Genomic DNA, 20,930 nt, shown 5'->3' with positions numbered 1-20,930 from the left:
TGGCTTTTGCAAACGTTTATTGACTCATTTACTTCTCTTACCAGTTCTGACCTACGCTCTTGGCCCATCACATCCTCTCCCCCCAAAGCCAGCCAGGGCAAGGCCTCCCAGTGCTCAGAAGACGAGGAGGGGGCATTTCCTGTTACAAGCCCCCTCTCCAGAATAGGATGAGGGAGGGAGCAGCCTCCACTACCAGAGAGTGGTGGAGGGGGGAGGTGGTGGTGCAGGAGCCAAAACACAACACGACTAACATTGAAGGATGGGGGCGGGGTTAAGGCGCCTCAAAAACATGACATAACTGCAAGGGATGGGAGGTGGGGCCACAGGAGTGGAGCATTTCCCAAGCCCTGGTGGAGACAAAAACAACGGGGGTGGGGAATCCTAAAGGGTATAAACATTATTTCATGTTTTGAGTCACTTTAACAGTGAAGGGTGAGGAAGGGAGGCAGACCCTTCCCCGCACTAACAGTCCGTGGCAGGCAGGTGGCTGGTGCTAGCAAAAGAGCCCCTAGCGGATGGTGTAACGCACGTAGGGCACTTCTGTGTCGTCCCCATTGTCGTCGTTACAGCACAGCTCAAAAACGAGGGCCTTCACATGGCGACCAATCTTCTTCTTCGAGACTCTGGTGACAATCTCAGTCATCCTACGGGAGAGGACAATGGTCAGAGAAAGCATGGGCTGAAGGTGTCCACCTTTGTTTAGCCTAAGCACAGACAAATGATACATACGCCTGGTCATGCCGCTCTTTCAGCTTGGCTGGCTGCATAAAGAAGGAATACAGCATAGAGACTCCCTGGGACAGCATTGTGATCTCCAGCTTGTGCTCCTTCTGCGTAAGACAAGAAGTATTTCACTTCCATTACTAAAAAAACTTCTCCAACTGCTAAGCTACTTTGACAGGGGACGGCTCTGGACTCCCCAGCTCTTACCTGGAAATAGGCCAGGAACTCACGCAGGGTCATCTCCTGTCCATCAGCCTGGATGCCCTGCACCTCAAAACGGTCCCACAAAGTCCACTCAGTGTTGTAGTACTGAAGAAAGGGGGCAAAAAACATAGATTCTGGGAATTATAGACATTAAACCTGAAAAGTTTCCATCATATTCCTAGGATCCTGTCCCTACCGCTGAGCCTCCGCAATCAGGCAACCTCCACAGGAAGATCACTTGTCTGTATGATGAGACATGTGTGCATGCACACTTCCCTCACCCCATACAAAAAAGGGACTCTGCACCTGCAGTCAGGTATCGTTTCTGAAGAGTGAGCATGCACACTCACCTGTTCCAGTTTTCTAACATTCTTTTGGAAGCCGAACGTCTGGCGGGCTTCTGATTGGCTGAAGGAGCTTCCTGCAGCCAACCAGAAGCCGCGCTTTGGTTTTCGAATGCTTTGGAAGTCGAACGGACTTCCAGAACAGATTCCATTCAACTTCCAAGGTATGACTGTATATCTCTTTGTTCTAATATTTTAAATTGTTCAATGCATATTCTTGGATACAGTAATAAAAAAAAATTCCCAGGGCCTTCCCGCCTATGTAATTTTCCACTCCACCCTCTTAACATGGTGAAGTGACAGTAATAGGAATGCCCTCCTCCAATGAATGGTCTTGCTTCATGAAAGCAGTGAAACTAGTATATAAAAAAGAAAAGATCTGAAATGTTGAGCTGCAAGATGTTTTAACATGAATTCTTCCCAAAATATAAATATAAACGAGCCTCTTACACATGTACTTTAAGTATGTATACAAACTCAATTAGAGGTGTGAGCTTGTTTTTGCTGGGTAATCTCATTTATATTAGGTCTAATTTGAGACAAACTAACTTTCATTTCATCAACACAAATAAACTTTTTTTATCTTTCATATTTGTCAGAGGTGACAATATGTCATGAAGAACTGTAGAATAGCCAATACTCTTGAAGAGAGGCATGGATGCGGTTTTGTGTGTGTGTGTGTGTGTGTGTGTGTGTGTGTGTGTGTGTGTGTGTGTAATATTTTGCTACAATGAACCATCCCGTCACCCTCTCCCGCCAAACCCTTTGAGAACCACAGCCCTAAGGAGTCATATTCCCCCTGCTTACAGGAAAATTTAGCAATGCTTGTATTGCTAAACGGCTGGTGTCTTCCGTACTTAAAGAAGGGGTAAAGAATGCAAGTTGGAAGGTGTGAACAAAAGAAGAGGTGCAGGGAAAAGCCACCCCACTCACCTTGTTCTTGGGGCAAGCAATGGGCTCAGAGAACCCAAAGAAAGGCAATGCCAGGTTGAGGAAGCCATTCTTGTAGGATTCCAGTTGTTTGTGGCCCTGTACCACTTTGAATAACTCCAGACACACCAAGCCTACTACGGCGGCCGTCGTCGTGGCAATAGCTGGTATGATTTTCCCTGCAATCAGCTTGCTCTGAAGAGATAAAGGATGTAGGAGAGCCCACTTAAGTGCCAAGTCCCCACTATTGCCACCTCCTTCCACTGACTAGAGTTGCACTCTTCACACCCAAGAGGGACACCTACTTTGTGCCGATCAGCAGGAGGAATATCGTAGTTCTCTGCTCGTAGGTTGGATGCAGCCACAATGAAATCCATGTGGAAATTTGTGTCGTCATCCTGAAATTCAAATAAAATGACAACTGAGCCCTGTGATAGTCCCACGGTACCACTTCCTTCCCTAGAACCTCTTCTGGGCGCATATGCCCCAGGGAGCTGCACACGGAAGAATTTGGACTCATCTGAAGCTGCACAGCTAGAGGCTTTACCATGACTTCCAGACTAGGCACCAAAAGCAATTCCACATGGCAACCTAGGGACGGTTTCCAGCCAATCCCACCCTGCCAAGAAATCAGAAGATAAAACTAGGGATTAGCCACCAAGAAATTCAATTGGTCCTTACCTTTTCAAAATCAACAGGGAACATCTTAAATTCTTGCAGTTGCTGGGAACTTGGGAGTGAGGATTTCAGCTCCTCCAGCCGTCTGTCATCTGGGAAAAAGAAAACAGGAGCCTTAGAAAAGGTTAACAACAACCTCAAGTCGCCCTCCTCTTTCAGTAAACTCTGGTACCCACTAACTGACCCACCCAGCAAAGTTCCCCTAACATAGTTACACAGCCAAATTTCACCATTGATGCTTGAAGGATTCAGAGAAGCCTCACAACACAAGAGAACTGAAACATTTCAGCAGATTGTGCAGGCGTCCTCCTCAGCAGGAAGCAAAAATCCAATAAAGCACAATATTGATCAGGCAGAAAATACTTTATGTGATACCCCTTCGGTCTACAAATATGAAGTTGTTAGGAGGAAGAATGTTCCAGTTATCTTCCTGTCATTCCCTACTTCTCTATCAAGGCAGAGCGCGCTCCCCACTGCAGCCCACTTCACTCTCAACTCTAGGAAGCCTTACCAACAGAGGCATTGGCATTCTGCAGCTCCTGATCAGAGATGTGGATGCGAACACCAGACTTTGGAGTGAATTCTGGAACTTGCACCTGGCGCAGAAGCTCCACTATGGCTGCCCTGTCCCGGGTGCCTGTGATGCCATATGTCTGTGCAAACAAGTTTGCTGCTGCCACCACATAATCCATGTGCAAGGGCTGAGGAGGCAAAGACAAAGTTAAGCTAGGAGCCTAGTCACACTCTGACCAGAAGTCATGCTTCTTTCACCTGAATCAATAATATGTAAATAAATAATAAATACAGACAGACAACCCCCACCCCCACACACCACCTCCGTTCAGGTTTAACCCCATGGTCCCTGAACAAGCCGCCTTATATGCCAGAGGAACTGGGATAATTTGAATAACAGTTTCATGAAACAATTTGAACAATTCCAGCAAAGACTCAAGATACATGCACAGTTCTCTCCTGTTCAGGGTGTCTCTAGCCAAATCTGACCTGGAGGAAAGTCTCTCTCTGACCTTCAAATAAGGCCATCATGAGCACAAAGCAGAAGCCATTCATCCTCTCCACTTTGACCTGCCCTCCACTGCACGTCTAACTCATGGTAGTTGAAGAGGGAGCAACTTAAGGGTGAACGTTGCTGACTGGAGTTTGCCCAGCTTTAGCACAGCTTCTTGCTCTGCAATGGTTTCAGCACCCAGCACTTGCTCCCCCCACACCCCATGCCCATGGACACTTTTCCTGTTTCAAAACTAACACCCCAGTGTCTAAAGGAGAATTGTAGCCTAAGTGTCTCTCCCTTTTGGCCATACTTCCAGTTTTCAACCTTCTTTTAAGAACTATTAATACTAAGACTAAATGCAGCTGCAATACGGTTAGTAAACTTTTCAGATATGACAGGAACCAGTTCTTGCCACCTCCTTCTCACTCCCACCTATCTTCTGGTTAGCAGTGCCAGTTCTCTACCCCCCACCTTAGTGCTTACATTGTTGACATCAAAGGTGAGTGGATGAGGGCATCGCTTCGGACCTGACCAGAAGAGGGTTCCTGAATTAGTTTTCTGAAAGAAAACAGAGGGGATGTTATAAAGCAGAAAGCAGTTGAGAAAACCTACCCTTCTAACTGCTAGAAGGAAATGCTGAGGCCTCAACGTATCAACCCTCACTTGCTCACCTGGTTTGGGGGGAAGTTGTGCAGCAGCTGACGAATATTGTTACTATACTGAGTGTGCCAATGGTTGCAAGCCCACGTCACACAGTCAGACCACGACTTGGGCCGATCAGTCACCAAACTCTTGTAAACAGCTTCCAGCACCTCCAGAGGTTGGGTTCCTGGCAGCTTCTGGGTCCGTTCCATGAATTTGGAGTCTCTGAAGAAAAATCAACACTATTATTATTGAAGTTATTTAAAATTCAGTATTAAAAACAGTTAAAACCAATTACCGATGAAAATGAGAAGTGGCTCTGCAATTTCTAAGGTTCTGAAACGAGCAGAAACTGCAAAGCCACACCACAACTGCCTGTTCTCCATGTTTCATCTGCCTGTGTTTCATTTATCATAACTGTATAAAATCATTATACTTTACTGGTCAGTGCTCAATCCACTGCATCTTCTGTTGTGCAGAGCGAAGCTTTGGCCTCCAACTCTGACCACTTTCAGATTCTCAAACACAGCATTTTACTCACGTGATGTACTGGTTGACATTCTCTGCGGGCTGCTTAAAAAGGCCTTCAAATTCATCACGGGCCCACTATCAAAATAAATGATAATAAATATACGATTTCTATGTGGAAGAGAAGATTGGAGGTTTTATAGTACACAGCAGCAGGTAGCTCACTTTGCTCCCAACACTGGTGCGTAAAATTATAGCAACTAGACATAAGATTAGAAATGGCAGTAAATGCTGCCTCAACAGACAAAACCAGCTTCCTCTTTATGAGACAAGATGCAGTAGTCACATATGGCGAACATTCTGAAATGCAAGGTCCTGCAGCAAATTCATTCTGCTGAGAACACAGGCAGCTTTCTGGTTCCTAACTATTACGATACACCAACTATTGCCTTGAAAACAGGAAACTGGAAATGCAACCTAATACAAGCTGACCTGTAAGGTGTGTTCAATGGCATTGGGAAAGTTTTTGAGCGTGCAGATGGGGATGGATTTTTCTGGAGGGTCCTGGCTTGAGCTGTAGGACTCCGTCAGGAAGGGGATCACCACCTGGATGTTCCCTTTGGTCCCCAGTGTCCCTGATTCCAGCAGGGGCTTGCGGTAATAGACGCAGCGACGGTCCATGTACATCCCTAGTTCAAAGGAGAGGGAAAGCGGTTACACGAGAAAGCTGCAAAACGCTGCCAACCAGAACAGCGCAGGAATCAAGACAGGAAATTGAATGTTTCCCAATGCTACTAGTTGGAGAAAATCGTATTCTAGGTGTTTGAAGCAATGACATTCTGAATTTCTCTCCCTGAAAAGGGACGTATTACTGCAGGAATATATATCAGCTGGCTATGCATATAAGATAATTCATACACCATTTACAAATCACTCCTATCCACCTCAGATAATGAATGGGTTTGGTTCAGAGTGTGAAGGAGCCAGACAGTGATTGTCCTTTCCCCCTAATTACTTATACCTCCAATATTCTCCCTGCATTCTTATCCACCGCCTAGTAATGCAAGAACAATGCCAGAGAAGCCATCCTCTGTGAGGATGCCTTGCAGCTGCCACCAAGGAAAATGTATCAGCTGCAAAAGGCTGTGTGCAGTACACAGGTAAGCAAGCCAACCCCGGACAGATACACACGAGCATCCACGTTGTCCAGTGCATTTGCCACTCCGTCAAGGCTCTCAAAGAAGTCATCATCATAAACGCGCTCCGTGTCCGGGCCCACACGGTCTTGGTGGCTTGTGATGTGGATGTTGGGGTTCATTTCCTTCACGGCTGCTGCCGCTGTATCAGATTTCATTTTCTGGGCAGACAGAAAGTCACACAATGTGGATACAGCACTACAGCTACAAGCCTCATCCCAGTGATTGTTTTTGCTCTGTATTAATGTTCAGACATAACTATGACTGGGTTTCATTATGGGTTTATTGGTCAAACAAGGAATCTGGAAACTGACACAGAATGCAGTACCAGAACTGGCAGAGGTTCAGGAAAAATGCTTAAGCAAGCACTAAGTCATATCTGCACAATCTTTTATGGTGGTTGGGTTCATTGGGGCTTGTGGAACAGGTACTGTGGAGACCACACACCTCTAAAGCAGTGTTTCTCAACCAGTGTGCCTCCAGATGTTTTGGGACTACAACTCCCATCATTCCTGAGCACTGGTCTTGCTAGCTAGGGATGATGGGAGTTGTAGTCCCAAAACATCTGGAGGCACACTGGTTGAGAAACACTGCTCTAAAGCATCACTCATCCCACTCCCAGCAAAAGCAGCTGCAGATAAACACAACTTACTGTAACATCCCAAGGCCGGAAGAGGAACTGCCGGTTGAGATTGGATTTCTCAATTGTGTCCATGTCAGTCACAGCCACCTCTCCACCTGGTCCACACCCCAGACCTATCATAGCAAAGTTCTTCAGCAGCTCACAGCCAATGGCACCGGCACCAACCTAAGAGTGGGAAAGAGCAGAAATATCAACAAGGTGCTTGGGATAGTGACCAAGGCATAGGAAAATGGCACTAACACTCACCAGAAAATACTTCTGCTGACTCAGCTTCTCCTGCAGATCACTGCCAAAGACAACAATCTGCCCATCATATCGACAGTGTTTCTATAAAGAGAGAGGAAACAAAGACAGCTTTCATCTCCTCTTCTAGCCAGTGCTTGATTTCTCCATTTCCTCAACCTTGTTGTGGTCCCCAAAAACAAACTGCAGTCAATGTTACAGCATATTTACTCTTGTACATATTAGATGCTGGTTTTATTTACTTTTGGACTGCAAAGGTCTTTGGCTATAAGCAACAAAATTTGTTTGTATGTAAAATACCACCCATAAGGTCCTGCTACCCTTAGAGCTCTCACGATACTAATACTACCCTTTTCATCAGTACAGTGCAGAAATTCTAACATGTTCCCTATCCAAAGCTTAAACCTTACAACCTCAAATGAACTTCTCTCCCACTCCTGGCATGCATCTCAAACCCCACACTGCTTACAGGGGTGCAATTCTCCTCAGTCAGGGCATCCTTGTTTTCCTCAGGGAGGCACTCCAGTGCATCAAAGTACAACCACTGTGTAACAGGCATGAATTTGCCTGAACAAGCCTGAAAGAGAGTGAGGAAAGAAAGAGGAAGATGGTCATATCTTATGCCATGGCCATGTGGCTTCTTTACAAAGAGGCCGGTGTCCTATTTAAGGATGTGGGCTGGGCTGCCACTGCATGCCAAACCCACCCACCTTGGTCTCTCTATTGAGGCAAAGATGTTGCTGTTCTAAATAGTCAAATACAAAGCTCCTGGTTGAATAAGAAATTGATTGGGATAGGAAAGGCAAAACTACAAATTATTTCTGAAGAGAACCCAGGACCTGAGCTCCTAGCCAGCTTCCCCAATATCTGAGGTGAATTCCTAGAGCCTGGCATTACCTTCATGACTTCCTGTGCAGCCAGTCCTCCAACAAAGGCATTGACAGGAGCCAAGTTCCCAGTAGCCTGGAAGGCCAGTTCTTTGATGACATCCTCATTGAGCTGCTCTTGTCTTAGTGAGGGTGCCGCTTGCTCATTCAAATCCTTGACCAAAGCTAGAACCTCACTGGCATCTGCCTGAAAAGGAAGGGAGAGAAGTCAGACATAGACTAAGACCAGCTCTCACACAAGGATTCTAGGTATATAACCCCACAGAGGCAGAGGCACAGTTTTGAATAAATTATAGAGCACAAAGTACCCCCCCCATAACTCCTTGCCCCTCCACTTGAGTAGTAAAGCCAGAATGATGCAAACAACTAAAAATGATAAAATCACATGTGCAGAATTGTATTTTTCTGGATCCACAATTCACATCAACAGGGTACAGAACTAAACATGCACACACTTAAACCCCAACATTACATACAACTATCACGTCTTCTTTCCCATATACCACTCATTACCCATTCCCACTCCCTGCCTGTACAATATCATTTGGAAAATAAACAGCAACAGCGCAAAAAGGGTTAGGGCCAAACTAGATACTCTACATTTGAAGTGCAAGTAGTGCCCACAGGAGCTTTTCTCCCAATGCAAGTAACAGCTCTGGGTGTACAATCAGGAGCCCAAATGAAGGAGGAAAGCAACACACTTCTCTCCATCTGCTGCAGTCAGGATAATTATCAGCCTCAAACAGATGCTATTTTCATTTCTAAGGGTGCAAAGGTGAATTTAACATGACACAACAAGTTTGGCCCTCAGCTTCAACATGAAGCAAAATTGAGTAGCCTCATACAATGTCAGATTTTTTACATAAAATGCTATCTGCACTAATGTTCTCAGGAGAAGAGTTCTGCTTATTACAAAACTGTAGAGAACTTCAAAACATGGAGATCAAGGTACCACCAAGAAGGAACAACCTACCTGATTGCGGGGCTTGGGGAAACGATCATGCTTCTTGCGAAACTCGTGCAAGGCCTGGAATCCCAAATGCAACTGACCTGGTCGGTCAAACTTGCCAAAGTCAGTAATGATAAACTCTGGCTCCAGCAGAGATGTGCGCAGAGATTTCTGGAAGAGAAGAGTGAGAAAGTGTGCCCCACACATTTTGCCTACCCTGGTAAACAGATGAATATTCCCTATGAACATGGAGACACCTGCTTTATCTGATATAAACAGTGGAACTTCAATACTGCCACATTCACTGCAGTTGTAGGTTAAACATTCCAGCAGTTCACTACAACTGAGGTAGCACTATCAATCCAGTGAAATGGGAAATGCATAAGATCACTTCATGGCTCCAATTTTCTATGGCCAAGGGGGGAGTTGATAGTTCCAGATCATGATGCATCCCACGGAATGGCACATGTGGCCCAAAGGGGACCAGGCTGTTCCAGCACAAGAGCACTGCAAAAAAGCCAGAGTCTGTCGGCAACAACACTTACAAAGCTAATCTTCTTTGGCATCTTGACCTGGGTGACAATACCACCACGTATATAGTCTGAAAAGTTGGAGGTGTCACCAATGCTGAATGTGTAGGGGCCTGAAAGAGAAAGAACACGTTTTTGTTAAGTCTCACGTGAGAAATCAAACTAGGAATAAAATGGTACTACAGAAATGCTACTACACTGCTTTGAGTCAGGGCCTCCAGCAACCATCTCAAAATGTTATTATTAGTCCAACTATTTATTACCTGCCCTTCACCCTAAGGTCCCAGGGCAGATTACAACATTAACACACAATATTACAACCAGTTTAAAACAGCTTACCATCACAAAAATAAAGTGGGCCTGAAAAAATTTACACTACTGGTATCAAAAGCAAAGAGGCCAGCAATTTCCAAAAGCTGTACAATGAAGGTGCCAAATGCACCTTTGTGGAGAGGGAGTTCCACAGCTGAGGGGCTGCCACAGAGAAAACCCTCTCCCGAGCTGCCACCCCTCCTGAGCCTCTGAGGGTGGAGGAACTACCGAGAGGGCCAGCTCTGCCAATATTGCAATATAATAAAAGTATGGATACAGAAGTGAGTGGAAGATGGTGTGCTCTCAGGTGTCAGTCAAACAGTAGGAGGAGACTGCATTATTGTTTTAGGAATGGAATGCTGGAGAATGGGAATGTTTGTTGATTTAGGGATTGATAGGCTGTGTCTGGGTTGGAAAAGGGCTTTTAGGAAGACAATCATGAAAGTAGACAAGAAAGAGGATGGTCAGAGTTAACATTTGTCTAATTGTACATTTTTTGTTTCTGGCATGTTTAATCTATTGCAACCCTCTTAGGGTATATGGGGACAGAGCAGGCTAAAATTCTAAATCATTAAAGTAAATGCTAAAACACCACTGAAAGGCATTACTATCTATCCAGGTAGTTTTGCCAGACACTTAAAGGTAAAGGGACCCCTGACCATTAGGTCCAGTCGTGACCGACTCTGGGGCTGCGGTGCTCATCTCGCGATATTGGCCGAGGGAGCCGGCGTACAGCTTCCAGGTCATGCGGCCAGCATGACAAAGCCACTTCTGGCAAACCAGAGCAGCACACGGAAACGCCATTTACCTTCCCGCTGTAGTGGTACCTATTTATCTACTTGCACTTTGATGTGCTTTAGACCTGCTAGGTTGGCAGGAGCTGGGACTGAGCAACAGGAGCTCACCCAGACACTTAATGAGAGCCTAAAACCCCAGCAAGCATCCCATCCAAGACTTGCTCTGCTTAGTCAAGGCACCAACAGGGTCTCACCAAGCACTTTGATTTCCATTGGTTCACAATTGTTGAGCTCCTTCATGCCTTCAACTTCAGTGAAGGAAACAAAGTCGCCAGTCTCAAAACCGTGCCGAGCTTCATCCAGACAGGTTACCTCTCCAGGGCACCCCTGTACAGAAATAAGGGAATCACAGAACTGTAGAGTTAGAAGGGACCCTGGGGATCATCTAGTCCAACCCCCTGCTATGCAGGAATGTCAGGTAAAGCAGCCACGAAAGACGGCCACGCAACTTCTGCATAAAAACCTCCAAGGACGTCCACCACCTTCTGAGAGAGTCCATTCCACTGTTGAAATCAATGCAAGACATTGCAGGAGGCAATGCATACATGTGCCCTCTATAAGGAAGACTGCACATCTGCCTTCCAGGAAACAGTTGTGGCTTCCGGCCTCAGGAAGGAATTACCTTGGTAATCATGGAGACCATGGCGCTGAGCGGCTGCTCCCCATTAGTGTCTGTCACAACCATGTCATCACCAAAGTCACAGAACAACTGGCTGTAAAGGAAAAGGAAACGGGGTGAGGGGCCAATAGTGCCATTTCCACTGCAACCCAACTCTCAGTGCTGTCACGGATGCAACAATACCCTACGCAGTAAGGCTGGGCTGGACATGTTATTGGCTATAAAGACTGGAACCCTCAAAGCTACACATGCTAGACAGGATAGAGAGCCCAGCCAAAGGAAACAGTCCAGGGTTGCTATAGCAGAGATAAAAGAACAGAGCTGGAATTACACCTCACCCGAAAAGGCCCTTTGTATCGGCCACGACCAGCTTGATGTCTTTGCCATGGCAGAAGTCACCTATGCGCAGCTGCTCCTCCAAGGGACAGTTGGTGAGCACAATCACCTGCAGAAGGGACAAAAGAGCCTTCTAAGTGCTACTCTAGGCAACAAAACACTCTGTCACTGTTGGTAACACCACATATCTTGACCTCTGTACCGGCTCATTCTTAGAGTGAGTGCAGTTAAGAGTTAAGAGTGTTTAGCAGAGCAGGAAGGCTCAACAATGAGAGGACTTGTCTCCACAATCCTGGTTTTTCCACTCTCTTCTATGGCACAGAGAATTAAGAAGCTCTGTTTTCAATAATATTATTTTTCTTAGAATCTTTCACCAGTGAATTCCTGTAGTTAGTTGGCTCTTAAAACTATATGCATCCACAGGATTAGACTGACTGCAGCAGAAAGCATGGAGAAGTATACAGAAAAGCAGCAGCAGCAGCAGCAGCAGCAGCAGCAGCAGCAGCAGCAGCAGCAGCAGCAGCAGCAGCAGCAGCAGCTATGCCTAGAGTTCTAAAGTAAGCAGTGCAGCCCCTGCCTCTCCACAAGGATTTGCTTTAGGACTTGTGTTATCTAAGATTGCTAAAGGATCCGGAGTCAAGGAAATAGTGAAGGAACCTGGCCTCCAAATGACAAAGAGTTCATGATGGCCAAGTTCCAAGCAGACTAAAGAGATTCAAAACGGCTCTCCACAAACTAGATAAGCAGACAGAGGAAGATGACATTCAGTATATGTACAAATGAGATGCATGTCACATTGTTAGCCAAGATAATTAAATGGAACCATAATGTATGGGGCAATACCATTTGGAATGCTAGATGCTGGGGACAAAGTATCACAACCACTATTCTTATACTTTACAGTACCTGGAAGTTGCTAAGGAAGTCCTCACTGAGGGGCCCAGTGTAAGAAGTAACAGGTACATAAGAGTTCAGCTCAGCTAGTCGTGGCTGGGATACCTCAGCTCGATTCTTTCCAAGGTCCTCCTCACGTAGGTAGAACTGGAGAGTGAGGGGAAAGAGTATGACATGTATGGAGTAGTATGCCTACCAGAAGAAACACACTTTAGGCCATTTAAGTAAATGCAAGAGGACCCTACCTGGGAAGAGAGGTCAGACCACTCAGCCACACCCTGATCATGGATTGTCACAGATTTCACTCCTCCCAATATGATGTTCTTGGCAATCTCCACGCCCAGTCCTCGCAGGCCAGACACCAGAATGTTGGCATTCTGCATTCGTTTCATGGCCTCATGGCCCAGTACATATCTGCTCAGAACAAAGGGTGGGAGGAAGAATCCCAAAAGGTTAATTTCAGAGCCTTGTCTTCCCAACCAAAAATTGAGGCATCTTGCCCCCAAACAGCTACCACTCAGCAATGGAAAAACGGCTGAAGCTCAACAGCCACAGAAGAATAGCACCACAGCTCCTTCTGTAATGGTGACTCCTGCCCCCCCCCTTTCTGGTACTTACAGCTGCCTTGAGTACAGACCCTCATCAATGTCCGTTTCATTTCCATTCTTGGCCATACCCTGGAAAAAAGGAAAGAGGGTGATCGCTAGCAGAACTTTCACCAACACAGAGTGTTTTCCTCCCAAGCGATTTGGCTGTACTACAGAATAAGTGGAATACAGACTAGTACAAAATGCAATGACTATTGAAGCTTTCTGGAAATCAAAGCATTCTTTTTTAAAAAAAATATATGCATTTCCAGGCCTTCTGGTCGCTGACAAAAACTTAACATGCTGAAGGGAACAGCTAAGGCTGCCCCCATGGTCAGGAAGCAGAGTTGCAAAGCCACCCACCCATTCAACTACTTTCTAGCATTTGACAATATTGGCCGTCTAATATTTGACATTCAGCAAATGGGACCAAGATATTTATATGCCTATACATTCAATTCACATAATCTTATCCCAGTAATGGAATTTCCAGCTGTATAGTTTGAGGCCTTTCCAGCTTAAGTCAAGACCTGAGCCAGGCTTAGGAATGAAGGCAGCTGTAAATCATGCAGCTGGTGGCTTTATTCTCCAATGACCGACTGACTAAGGAGCAGGGTTCTCTTGCTGGTTGCCTGCTACTTGCGCACATTATGGTAGGGCAGGAGAGCCTCTGCATTAATCTACACAAAAGCCTGAGGTTTAAGGCTGTAATGCTGGGCTATTGAGCATAACTGAAGGCTCCAAACAGTTGGTAGAAGTAGGATGTTTGGCTAGTTAATACTGATTTGAGACAATCCCAACCAGCCATTGCATTTTATAGGAGTGTTGTACTGATTTTATGATAGCTGCCTTGAACATTTGCTTGCAGATAACAAGATTCCCAACAGCTCCCCCTGAGATCTACAAGGGGAGGAAGGTGGGGATGACTGCACTGTCAAGGCTGCAAGAGATCTGGGAGCAAACTTCTGGGGCATGTTTAGTTTGCATCTAAATGACATCCCTGAGGCTGCCCTTTTGTTTTCTCTCATGTAATTGTCACCTCAGAGGAAAAGGTAAACTACTGCTGCACCAAGAAACTACAGCAGTCAAATCTTTCTCACCCTCAGCCCTGACAGGGTGGGTCCCCCCTCCACCCAAAAGATGGTGCAGAACTACACTGTACCAATGTTGCAGAAGTCCCTGTAACAAACAGACCCTCTTTCTGTTCCACCCATCATGGCAACAGACCCTTTACTAATATCAAGACTGCGGGGTCTGACCTAGTTTGTCCTTGGAACAGATACAAAAGTTTCCCCATCTAATAATCAGGATGTAAGAAATGGGCTCAACACAAAGACTTACGTTGGCAGGCGCCTCGCGCAGATCAGTCTGTACGGATTTGCCAGAGGAGCAGTTTGAACCCGTCTTCGTCTCCGAATCAGACAAGCGACGCTTCTTGGACAACGGCGAGCTGGACATCTGAATGCAGTAAAGGGGAAAATACAACTTGTTAAGAATACAAGGCTTGATCTATAGCCTGCAAGGCACAAAGTCCATTGATTCAGAATTCTGGCTCTGCCCAAATATACAAGACTGTCAGTTCATGTGAAGAAGGGGTGGGAGGAAGCAAAACCTTTTGACTCTTGCAATGAATGGGCCATAAAAAGTGAAGGTTCCCTTGATGTTAGTCCTAAGCAGGTCTCTGCTGCCAAATGGGACACGCAGCTCCTTCATTTGAAGGACTGATACCACTGGCCTTTTAGGCTATTGTAAAGGAGGCTATTCCGTTGGAGGTACTCACTAATGTCCTAACAGTTAATTTGATGTTGCAGTACTCACTGATTTCCCAAAGTGTTGGCTTAGGGAGTTCTGTGCTACCAGATGTCCTGTATTATCAGGTCAACACAAAAAGACACCCCTGTTACCTGCTGTTACTGAGAAGGAAATCTTAAGACTAACCCACTGTGTAAAGCTGCTAAATCTCAATGCCACCCCTGTGGACATCTGAACCACACGACCTCATTCTAGGCTACTCCCTCCCAGCAGAGTTCTCCAGCTCAGTACAGGAAGAATCATAAGTCACACAGACAGGGCTGGCAAGGGAGGGGCTGGATATGAGTCAGCTGGGAAACAATCAGCCTTAGCTGGCAGAGGTTAGATCATTCGGAATTTCCAAGCAATGGGCTTGGAAGATCAAGGAAAAGCAGAATGCAATCAGGTTCTCTCTTTTGTAGAGACAAAACTGGGACTTGGTCACACCATATAACAGAGATAATGGTAATAATCTCTATGCTACTGGAGCTATGCAGATAGATCCTAATATGTGCCTACTGAGAAATAACACCCCACTGAATTCAGCAGGACTAATTCCCTAGGAGTTATGGTCAGGATCTCAGCTTATGCTGAAAACCTCTTAGAATTATATGCAGTTACACTTACCTGAATTGAGATAATTCATTAGCTTTTATAATGTGTGAATTTATCCAAGTGGACTGAGTTCAAACAAGTTTCTTCATATAACCCTAGGCAAGTCAACTTTGGTCTTGTTTTGTCTCCTGTTTCTTTTGACCTAAATTCCCATTTATGCATTTCAAAATTTACAAAGCAGTCCTGAGTATTCATACTTGCTTCAGGATATAAAGAGCATTCCCAAGGTACACCTAGCTCAGAATTTTTTTGCAGTGATTCCCGGCAGGCACCAAGTAGTCCACTAGAAACTGGCCAATGATCTTTCAACAGACCATCATCTACCTTCTGTTAATAGAGAGATCATAGACAGGCAGAAGAGGTGAAAAAGAAATAAAATCCAGCATCACAAACCAGTGGTGATGAAGGGAAAGATTTCCCTTCCTCCCTGAACACCAATCCCAGTGCCCACTGTCCTGAATCTAAGCCAGTTCTTTTGTACAGTGGCCGCTTAAATTCATCCACAAGTACTGCTTTTATTCTTGGGTCCCGAGACAGAGAGCTGGGACAGCAGCCTGGGTTCCAGCACTTCAGTTACAGCTCTGTCCTTATACTCCCACAGCATAAACAACTGCTTGCATTCCTGCAGAGCCACACCCTGCTCTCCCACTAGCTCAATGAATGAGCATCCATTACAACAGCACCTGGCTGCTTTGCCAGATGCTGAGATTAACTTAACTAGCAGCATCTCTGCACCCCATGGAGGAAGCCAACAGTGACACAGCAAGTTGGTGACAAGTGACTACATTTCTTCAACCAGGAGAAAACCAGGATCTGAAAGACACATCAGCAAGAAGCACAAATGTAGCCTTCCAAGAGGCAAGACAACCTTCAATCTGCTCCATCTTGACAGAATGTGACACACAAGAAAAGAGTACCCTAGATCTAAAAGGTTACAGGGCAGGGAAAGAGAAGAGAGGAAATAGGATTGGGCAGGACATGAGGACTTATCTGTTGTGTCTTGGGGTACTATAGGTTAAGACTGGGACATTTTAAGTAAGGGCTTACTAAAACAGAAAATGAAATGGGGCTGAAGCTACCGTAACTTCGTTTCTTTTTTAAAAGAGCACTGAGGTACCTTAACAGCTAGCAAAGGGAATTCTAGGCTAGGAAGTTGCCAGTACAAATCTAACCCTACCCACAAATTCGGTGGGTGGCATTCAATTTTAAGGTCCATTAATTTCAATAGGTCTACTCTGAGTAAAACTTAATTAAATCCCATCCAGCAAATTCTTCAGCCACTGCATCTGCATAATACTATACACAGTCTACCTTAGACTTATAAAAGGATTACTGACATGATGGCTCTGAAGTGTTTTGAAGTCGTGAAATGCATTAAATAACTACTGAGAATAATAGAATAGAAATTTTAATTTCTTGCCACATACTTCAATAATATGAATTCTAAGCACAAACTTCTCTTAGTACAAGGCGGCAGTGTAGCAAAAATAACCATTATACACACTTAGCTCAAATAGCAAGGATAATCTAATCACTTGCTTACTCCTGAAAGTACGGCAACATGTACAAAAGTATTGTACAATACAAAAGTACACACAGTTCAGGCCCTCCAAGCCAGTAGCCACATTCGGGTTTCTCCTCTAGAATATGCAAAAGTTTGTCTCTACTTAGGTCCATGGGCCTGATAAGTTTCAGTCTTACTATGGTTTTGAGAGAGTTGATGCATCCTCTAAACACGGAGGACTGACAAAAACCACACCAGTCAGCTCTTTGATTAATAAAAGCAGGTAATCAGTGAGCTGAGACGTGGGTGGCACTGTGGGTTAAACCAGAGAGCCTAGGGCAGGGGTCCCCAGACTTTCTGCGCGGCGGGCCGGTGCCCGCCGCGCCGACCGCGCGGTGGGCCGGAGGGCAGGGGAGTGCGCGCGCAGCGGGCCGGAGGGCGGGGGAGTGCGCGCCCGTGCGCATGCGCACACGCACACGGGCGGGAAAAAATCGCCAAAAAACGCTTGTGCGCATGCGTATGGGCCTCCCCCGACCCGGAAGTGCACCAGAAATGACCTCTTCCGGGTCGGGAGAGGCCCATACGCATGCGCACAAAGGATTTTCGGCGATTTTTTGCCGATTTTTTAGATCGTCGCTGCGCCGCGCGCCGTGAGAGCGGGCGGCGGCAGCGGGCGGCGGGAGTCGTCGCGGGCCGGATTGGAAGGCCGATTGGGCCGCATCCGGCCCGGGGGCCGTAGTTTGGGGACCCCTGGCCTAGGGCTTGCTGATCAGAAGGTCGGCAGTTTGAATCCCTGCAACCGGGTGAGCTCCCGTTGCTCAGTCCCTGCTCCTGCCAACCTAGCAGTTCGAAAGCACATCAAAGTGCAAGTAGATAAATAGGGACCGCTCCGGCGGGAAGGTAAACGGCGTTTCTGTGCACTGCTCTGGTTCGCCAGAAGCAGCTTTGTCATACTGGCCACATGACCTAGAAGCTGTACGCCAGCTCCCTCGGCCAATAACGCGAGATGAGTGCTGCAACTCCAGAGTCGGTCACGACTGGACCTAATGGTCAGGGGTCCCTTTACCTTTAATCAGTGAGCTCAGCAATTTTCAGTGTGACTATTGTTTAAGATGGTGCATCTCCAATGAGGAAAGCAACTCTAGCATGGTCGACCACATGCAATTGAATTAAAAGGCTACTGAACAATGTAATCATTTGGTGGAGAGCCCAAAAAGAGCTCCCACCTTCTTATTCACCTTATCCAATGTTACAGCATATTTCTAGCACAGCATCAATAGACCCCAAAGATAAAACAGATTACAGTGGTACCTCTGGATACTCACACCTCCGGTCGTGTATCCTTCAGGACGCAAATGCGGCAAACCCGGAAGTATTTCTCCGGGTTTCGCCACGCACGCATGTGTAGAAGCGGTCCCTCTGGTTGTGGAAACCTCGGGATCCAACCGGAGCTTCAGAACGGATCCCTTCCGCAACCAGAAGAACCACTGTATAGGGAAAACTGCAAAGGGGAATATTAGTCTTGAGTTCGGAACAAGCAACAGTCTCGCCCATTAGTTTTCCTATGAACCTTGGAATCCTTTGGAAGCTTATCAGCCCCTGATTAAAAGGTCAGCCATAAAGAGCAGGTTTCTCACAATGACAACTTTTTGAGCATTACTGATCTACCTCAGCAACTGAAAGCAACAGGGGAGTGTCAGGTACACTCTAGGATGCACTCAATTTACCTGACTAGTACCATCCCCTGAACTAAGGCAGGACCCCAAAATGCCTCACAAATCCAGGAAATCTGTGGCAGATATGCTGGCCAGCAAATGAATTCATGTGCAAAACTTCAAAACAATTAACTACTGAAGGAAAATAAAGGGAAACTCAAGTTCCAATTGGTTTAACTGCAAGAACCGAAAGAGAACCTGGGCACTGCTTGGTCCAACACTCCCAGTACCACATGATATTTTGTCACGGGAAACAAGAGTGTGTGAGATAATATTATCTGATAAAAACCAGCCTGATGGAAACATCAGTAAGAGCTGCAACAGTATGGTACTCTTCCTCAGAAATGTTTGAAGAAGTTTAACTCTTATTTGAACCCCAGATGGAGAATTCAACACAAGCCAGCCAGCCAGACGGTTTAATCTGAATGATTGTAGAACCAGCATGCAGGCACTTAGGCCAATTTTTAAAAAAACCAGAAACCTTTATTCTCTTTTGCTTTCCCTTTGTATGTCATGCCTCTTCCTCAAGTGTAGGCATCCCCAAACTGCGGCCCTCCAGATGTTTTGGCCTACAACTCCCATGATCCCTAGCTAAGAGGATCAGTGGTCAGGGATGATGGGAATTGTAGTCCAAAACATCTGGAGGGCCGAAGTTTGGGGATGCCTGCTCAAGTGGATCAACAATAACCACTGTGTGTCAATCATAAAATAACTCATGTTAACACTTTGAATTTAGGTATGGCAAAACCAAACTAATCATGCTGACACAAGACCCATTTGGGGTGATATGATAAGGCACATCAGATAGAACCTGGCATCTGAAAAAAGCAATAAGCAAAAAAAGATTCCAGGTCATAACTGATCATCCAGGCAAATGCTACAAAAAGACAAGGGCGGAAAGAGAGAGAGAGTGGACCAAACTTCCGCATAAAGGATGTGATTTAGTCCTTTCCATACTTGACTGATATTACTGTGGCTATTTCCTTTTACATATGTGCCCATTTGCAGAGGCCGACCCTATGCAGGGAATCAGATTTTTGCAAGTTGGTGCATGTAGCTGGTTGCCAAACAGAAACCGTCCGCACTAAACACGGTTGTCAACTAATGAGTAATAACCAGACCTCGTAATCAAAATGCAAACTGTGGGGGGAGTTGGAGAAAACAGCTGATCTGAAAATTCCAACTAGTCAAGGACAATCTTTTCATCGGGATTAATATATAGGGACTTACATCATATGACTAGTACATTTAAAAAAAATAGATTCTAACTGAGCCATCTGGTACCTGGACAGCAAAAGAGCTATCTAAGATGACTGTCCCTTGTCAAAATGTTAGTTCTGCAACACCAGAAGAGTAAGACATATAAATCAATGTGGTTTCAGCCTGATACTTTAGCACACAAGCCTTCCAATTGCACCAAGGATGAGGAATAAAATTCCACCAACCTTATTTGCTTATTGTGAGCAGACCACCGATCACTCAAAATTAGGGGAGATGGAAACAGTCTATTCCAAGTACAGTAGTTTGGTAGGAGGAAAGAATCATGAGGTGGAATTGACAGATTCCTTAACAAGGATGAAGTTCTACATACAGTACTCCTTTCCAAGCCTTCCTGCTACAAACCCTTCTGAGAATAAAGCTAAGATCCTTACTCTCCCTCTATAGATTTAGACTACTGTACCGTACAGTGGTACCTCTACTTACGAATAACTCTACTTACGAATGTTTCTACTTACGAACAGAGCTCGGTCCGCCATCTTGGATGCGGTTTAGATATGCATTCCTATGGGATTTGACTTACAATTTTTTTCGACTTATGAATGTGCGTTCGGAACGCATTAAATTCGTAAGTACGGTAGAGGTGCCACTGTATACTGTATCAGGCTGAGGTTAGCCAGAAGTTGACAGTACTACTGATCAAGAAAATCAGGTCACTCATATAACATGTTGCAAGTTCTCTCAGAACTTTGACACTCAGTTGTTTCGAGCCACACCCAACCAGCTGCCAGGGGTCAGCAAACTTTTTCAGCTGTGGGCTGGTCCACTGTCCCTCAGACCATGTGGTGGGCTGGACTATATTTTGAAGGAAAAACATGAACTAATTCCTATGTCCCACAAATAACGCAGAGATGCATTTTAAATAAAAGCACACATTCTGCTCATGTAAAAACACCAGACAGGCCCCACAAATAACCCAGAGATGCATTTTAAATAAAAGCACACATTCTGCTCATGTAAAAGCATACTAACTCCCGGACTGTCCGCAGGCTGGATTGAGAAGGTGATTGGGTTGCATCCGGCGCCCGGGCCTTAG

At 45.6% G+C, this 20,930-nt stretch overlaps 1 protein-coding gene across 2 annotated transcripts in view; it reads right to left on the bottom strand.

Moving 5' to 3' along the window:
• Positions 1-20,930, bottom strand: part of UBA1 (ubiquitin like modifier activating enzyme 1) — a 38,878-nt gene continuing 17,948 nt past the window's right edge. For both annotated transcript variants that reach the window (XM_035140709.2, XM_035140708.2), the window contains exons 2-26: positions 14,333-14,449; positions 13,023-13,081; positions 12,650-12,818; positions 12,417-12,551; positions 11,513-11,619; positions 11,178-11,268; positions 10,750-10,882; positions 9,462-9,559; positions 8,941-9,087; positions 7,978-8,154; positions 7,550-7,657; positions 7,084-7,164; positions 6,847-7,002; positions 6,190-6,355; positions 5,491-5,687; positions 5,072-5,136; positions 4,560-4,755; positions 4,372-4,446; positions 3,391-3,580; positions 2,883-2,971; positions 2,507-2,599; positions 2,205-2,396; positions 931-1,032; positions 730-830; positions 1-644 (exon numbers count right to left, since the gene is read on the bottom strand). In XM_035140709.2, coding sequence (XP_034996600.1) covers positions 509-644; positions 730-830; positions 931-1,032; positions 2,205-2,396; positions 2,507-2,599; positions 2,883-2,971; positions 3,391-3,580; positions 4,372-4,446; positions 4,560-4,755; positions 5,072-5,136; positions 5,491-5,687; positions 6,190-6,355; positions 6,847-7,002; positions 7,084-7,164; positions 7,550-7,657; positions 7,978-8,154; positions 8,941-9,087; positions 9,462-9,559; positions 10,750-10,882; positions 11,178-11,268; positions 11,513-11,619; positions 12,417-12,551; positions 12,650-12,818; positions 13,023-13,081; positions 14,333-14,449 — 3,180 coding nt within the window. In that variant the 3' untranslated portion in view covers positions 1-508. The remainder of the gene's footprint in view (positions 645-729; positions 831-930; positions 1,033-2,204; positions 2,397-2,506; positions 2,600-2,882; positions 2,972-3,390; positions 3,581-4,371; positions 4,447-4,559; positions 4,756-5,071; positions 5,137-5,490; positions 5,688-6,189; positions 6,356-6,846; positions 7,003-7,083; positions 7,165-7,549; positions 7,658-7,977; positions 8,155-8,940; positions 9,088-9,461; positions 9,560-10,749; positions 10,883-11,177; positions 11,269-11,512; positions 11,620-12,416; positions 12,552-12,649; positions 12,819-13,022; positions 13,082-14,332; positions 14,450-20,930) is intronic.

The sequence above is a fragment of the Zootoca vivipara genome, chromosome 16, assembly GCF_963506605.1.
Source record: "Zootoca vivipara chromosome 16, rZooViv1.1, whole genome shotgun sequence".
NCBI classification, from domain to species: domain Eukaryota; kingdom Metazoa; phylum Chordata; class Lepidosauria; order Squamata; family Lacertidae; genus Zootoca; species Zootoca vivipara.
Note: the sequence above shows the minus strand (reverse complement) of the source record. Positions and strands in the feature narration are given on the sequence as shown.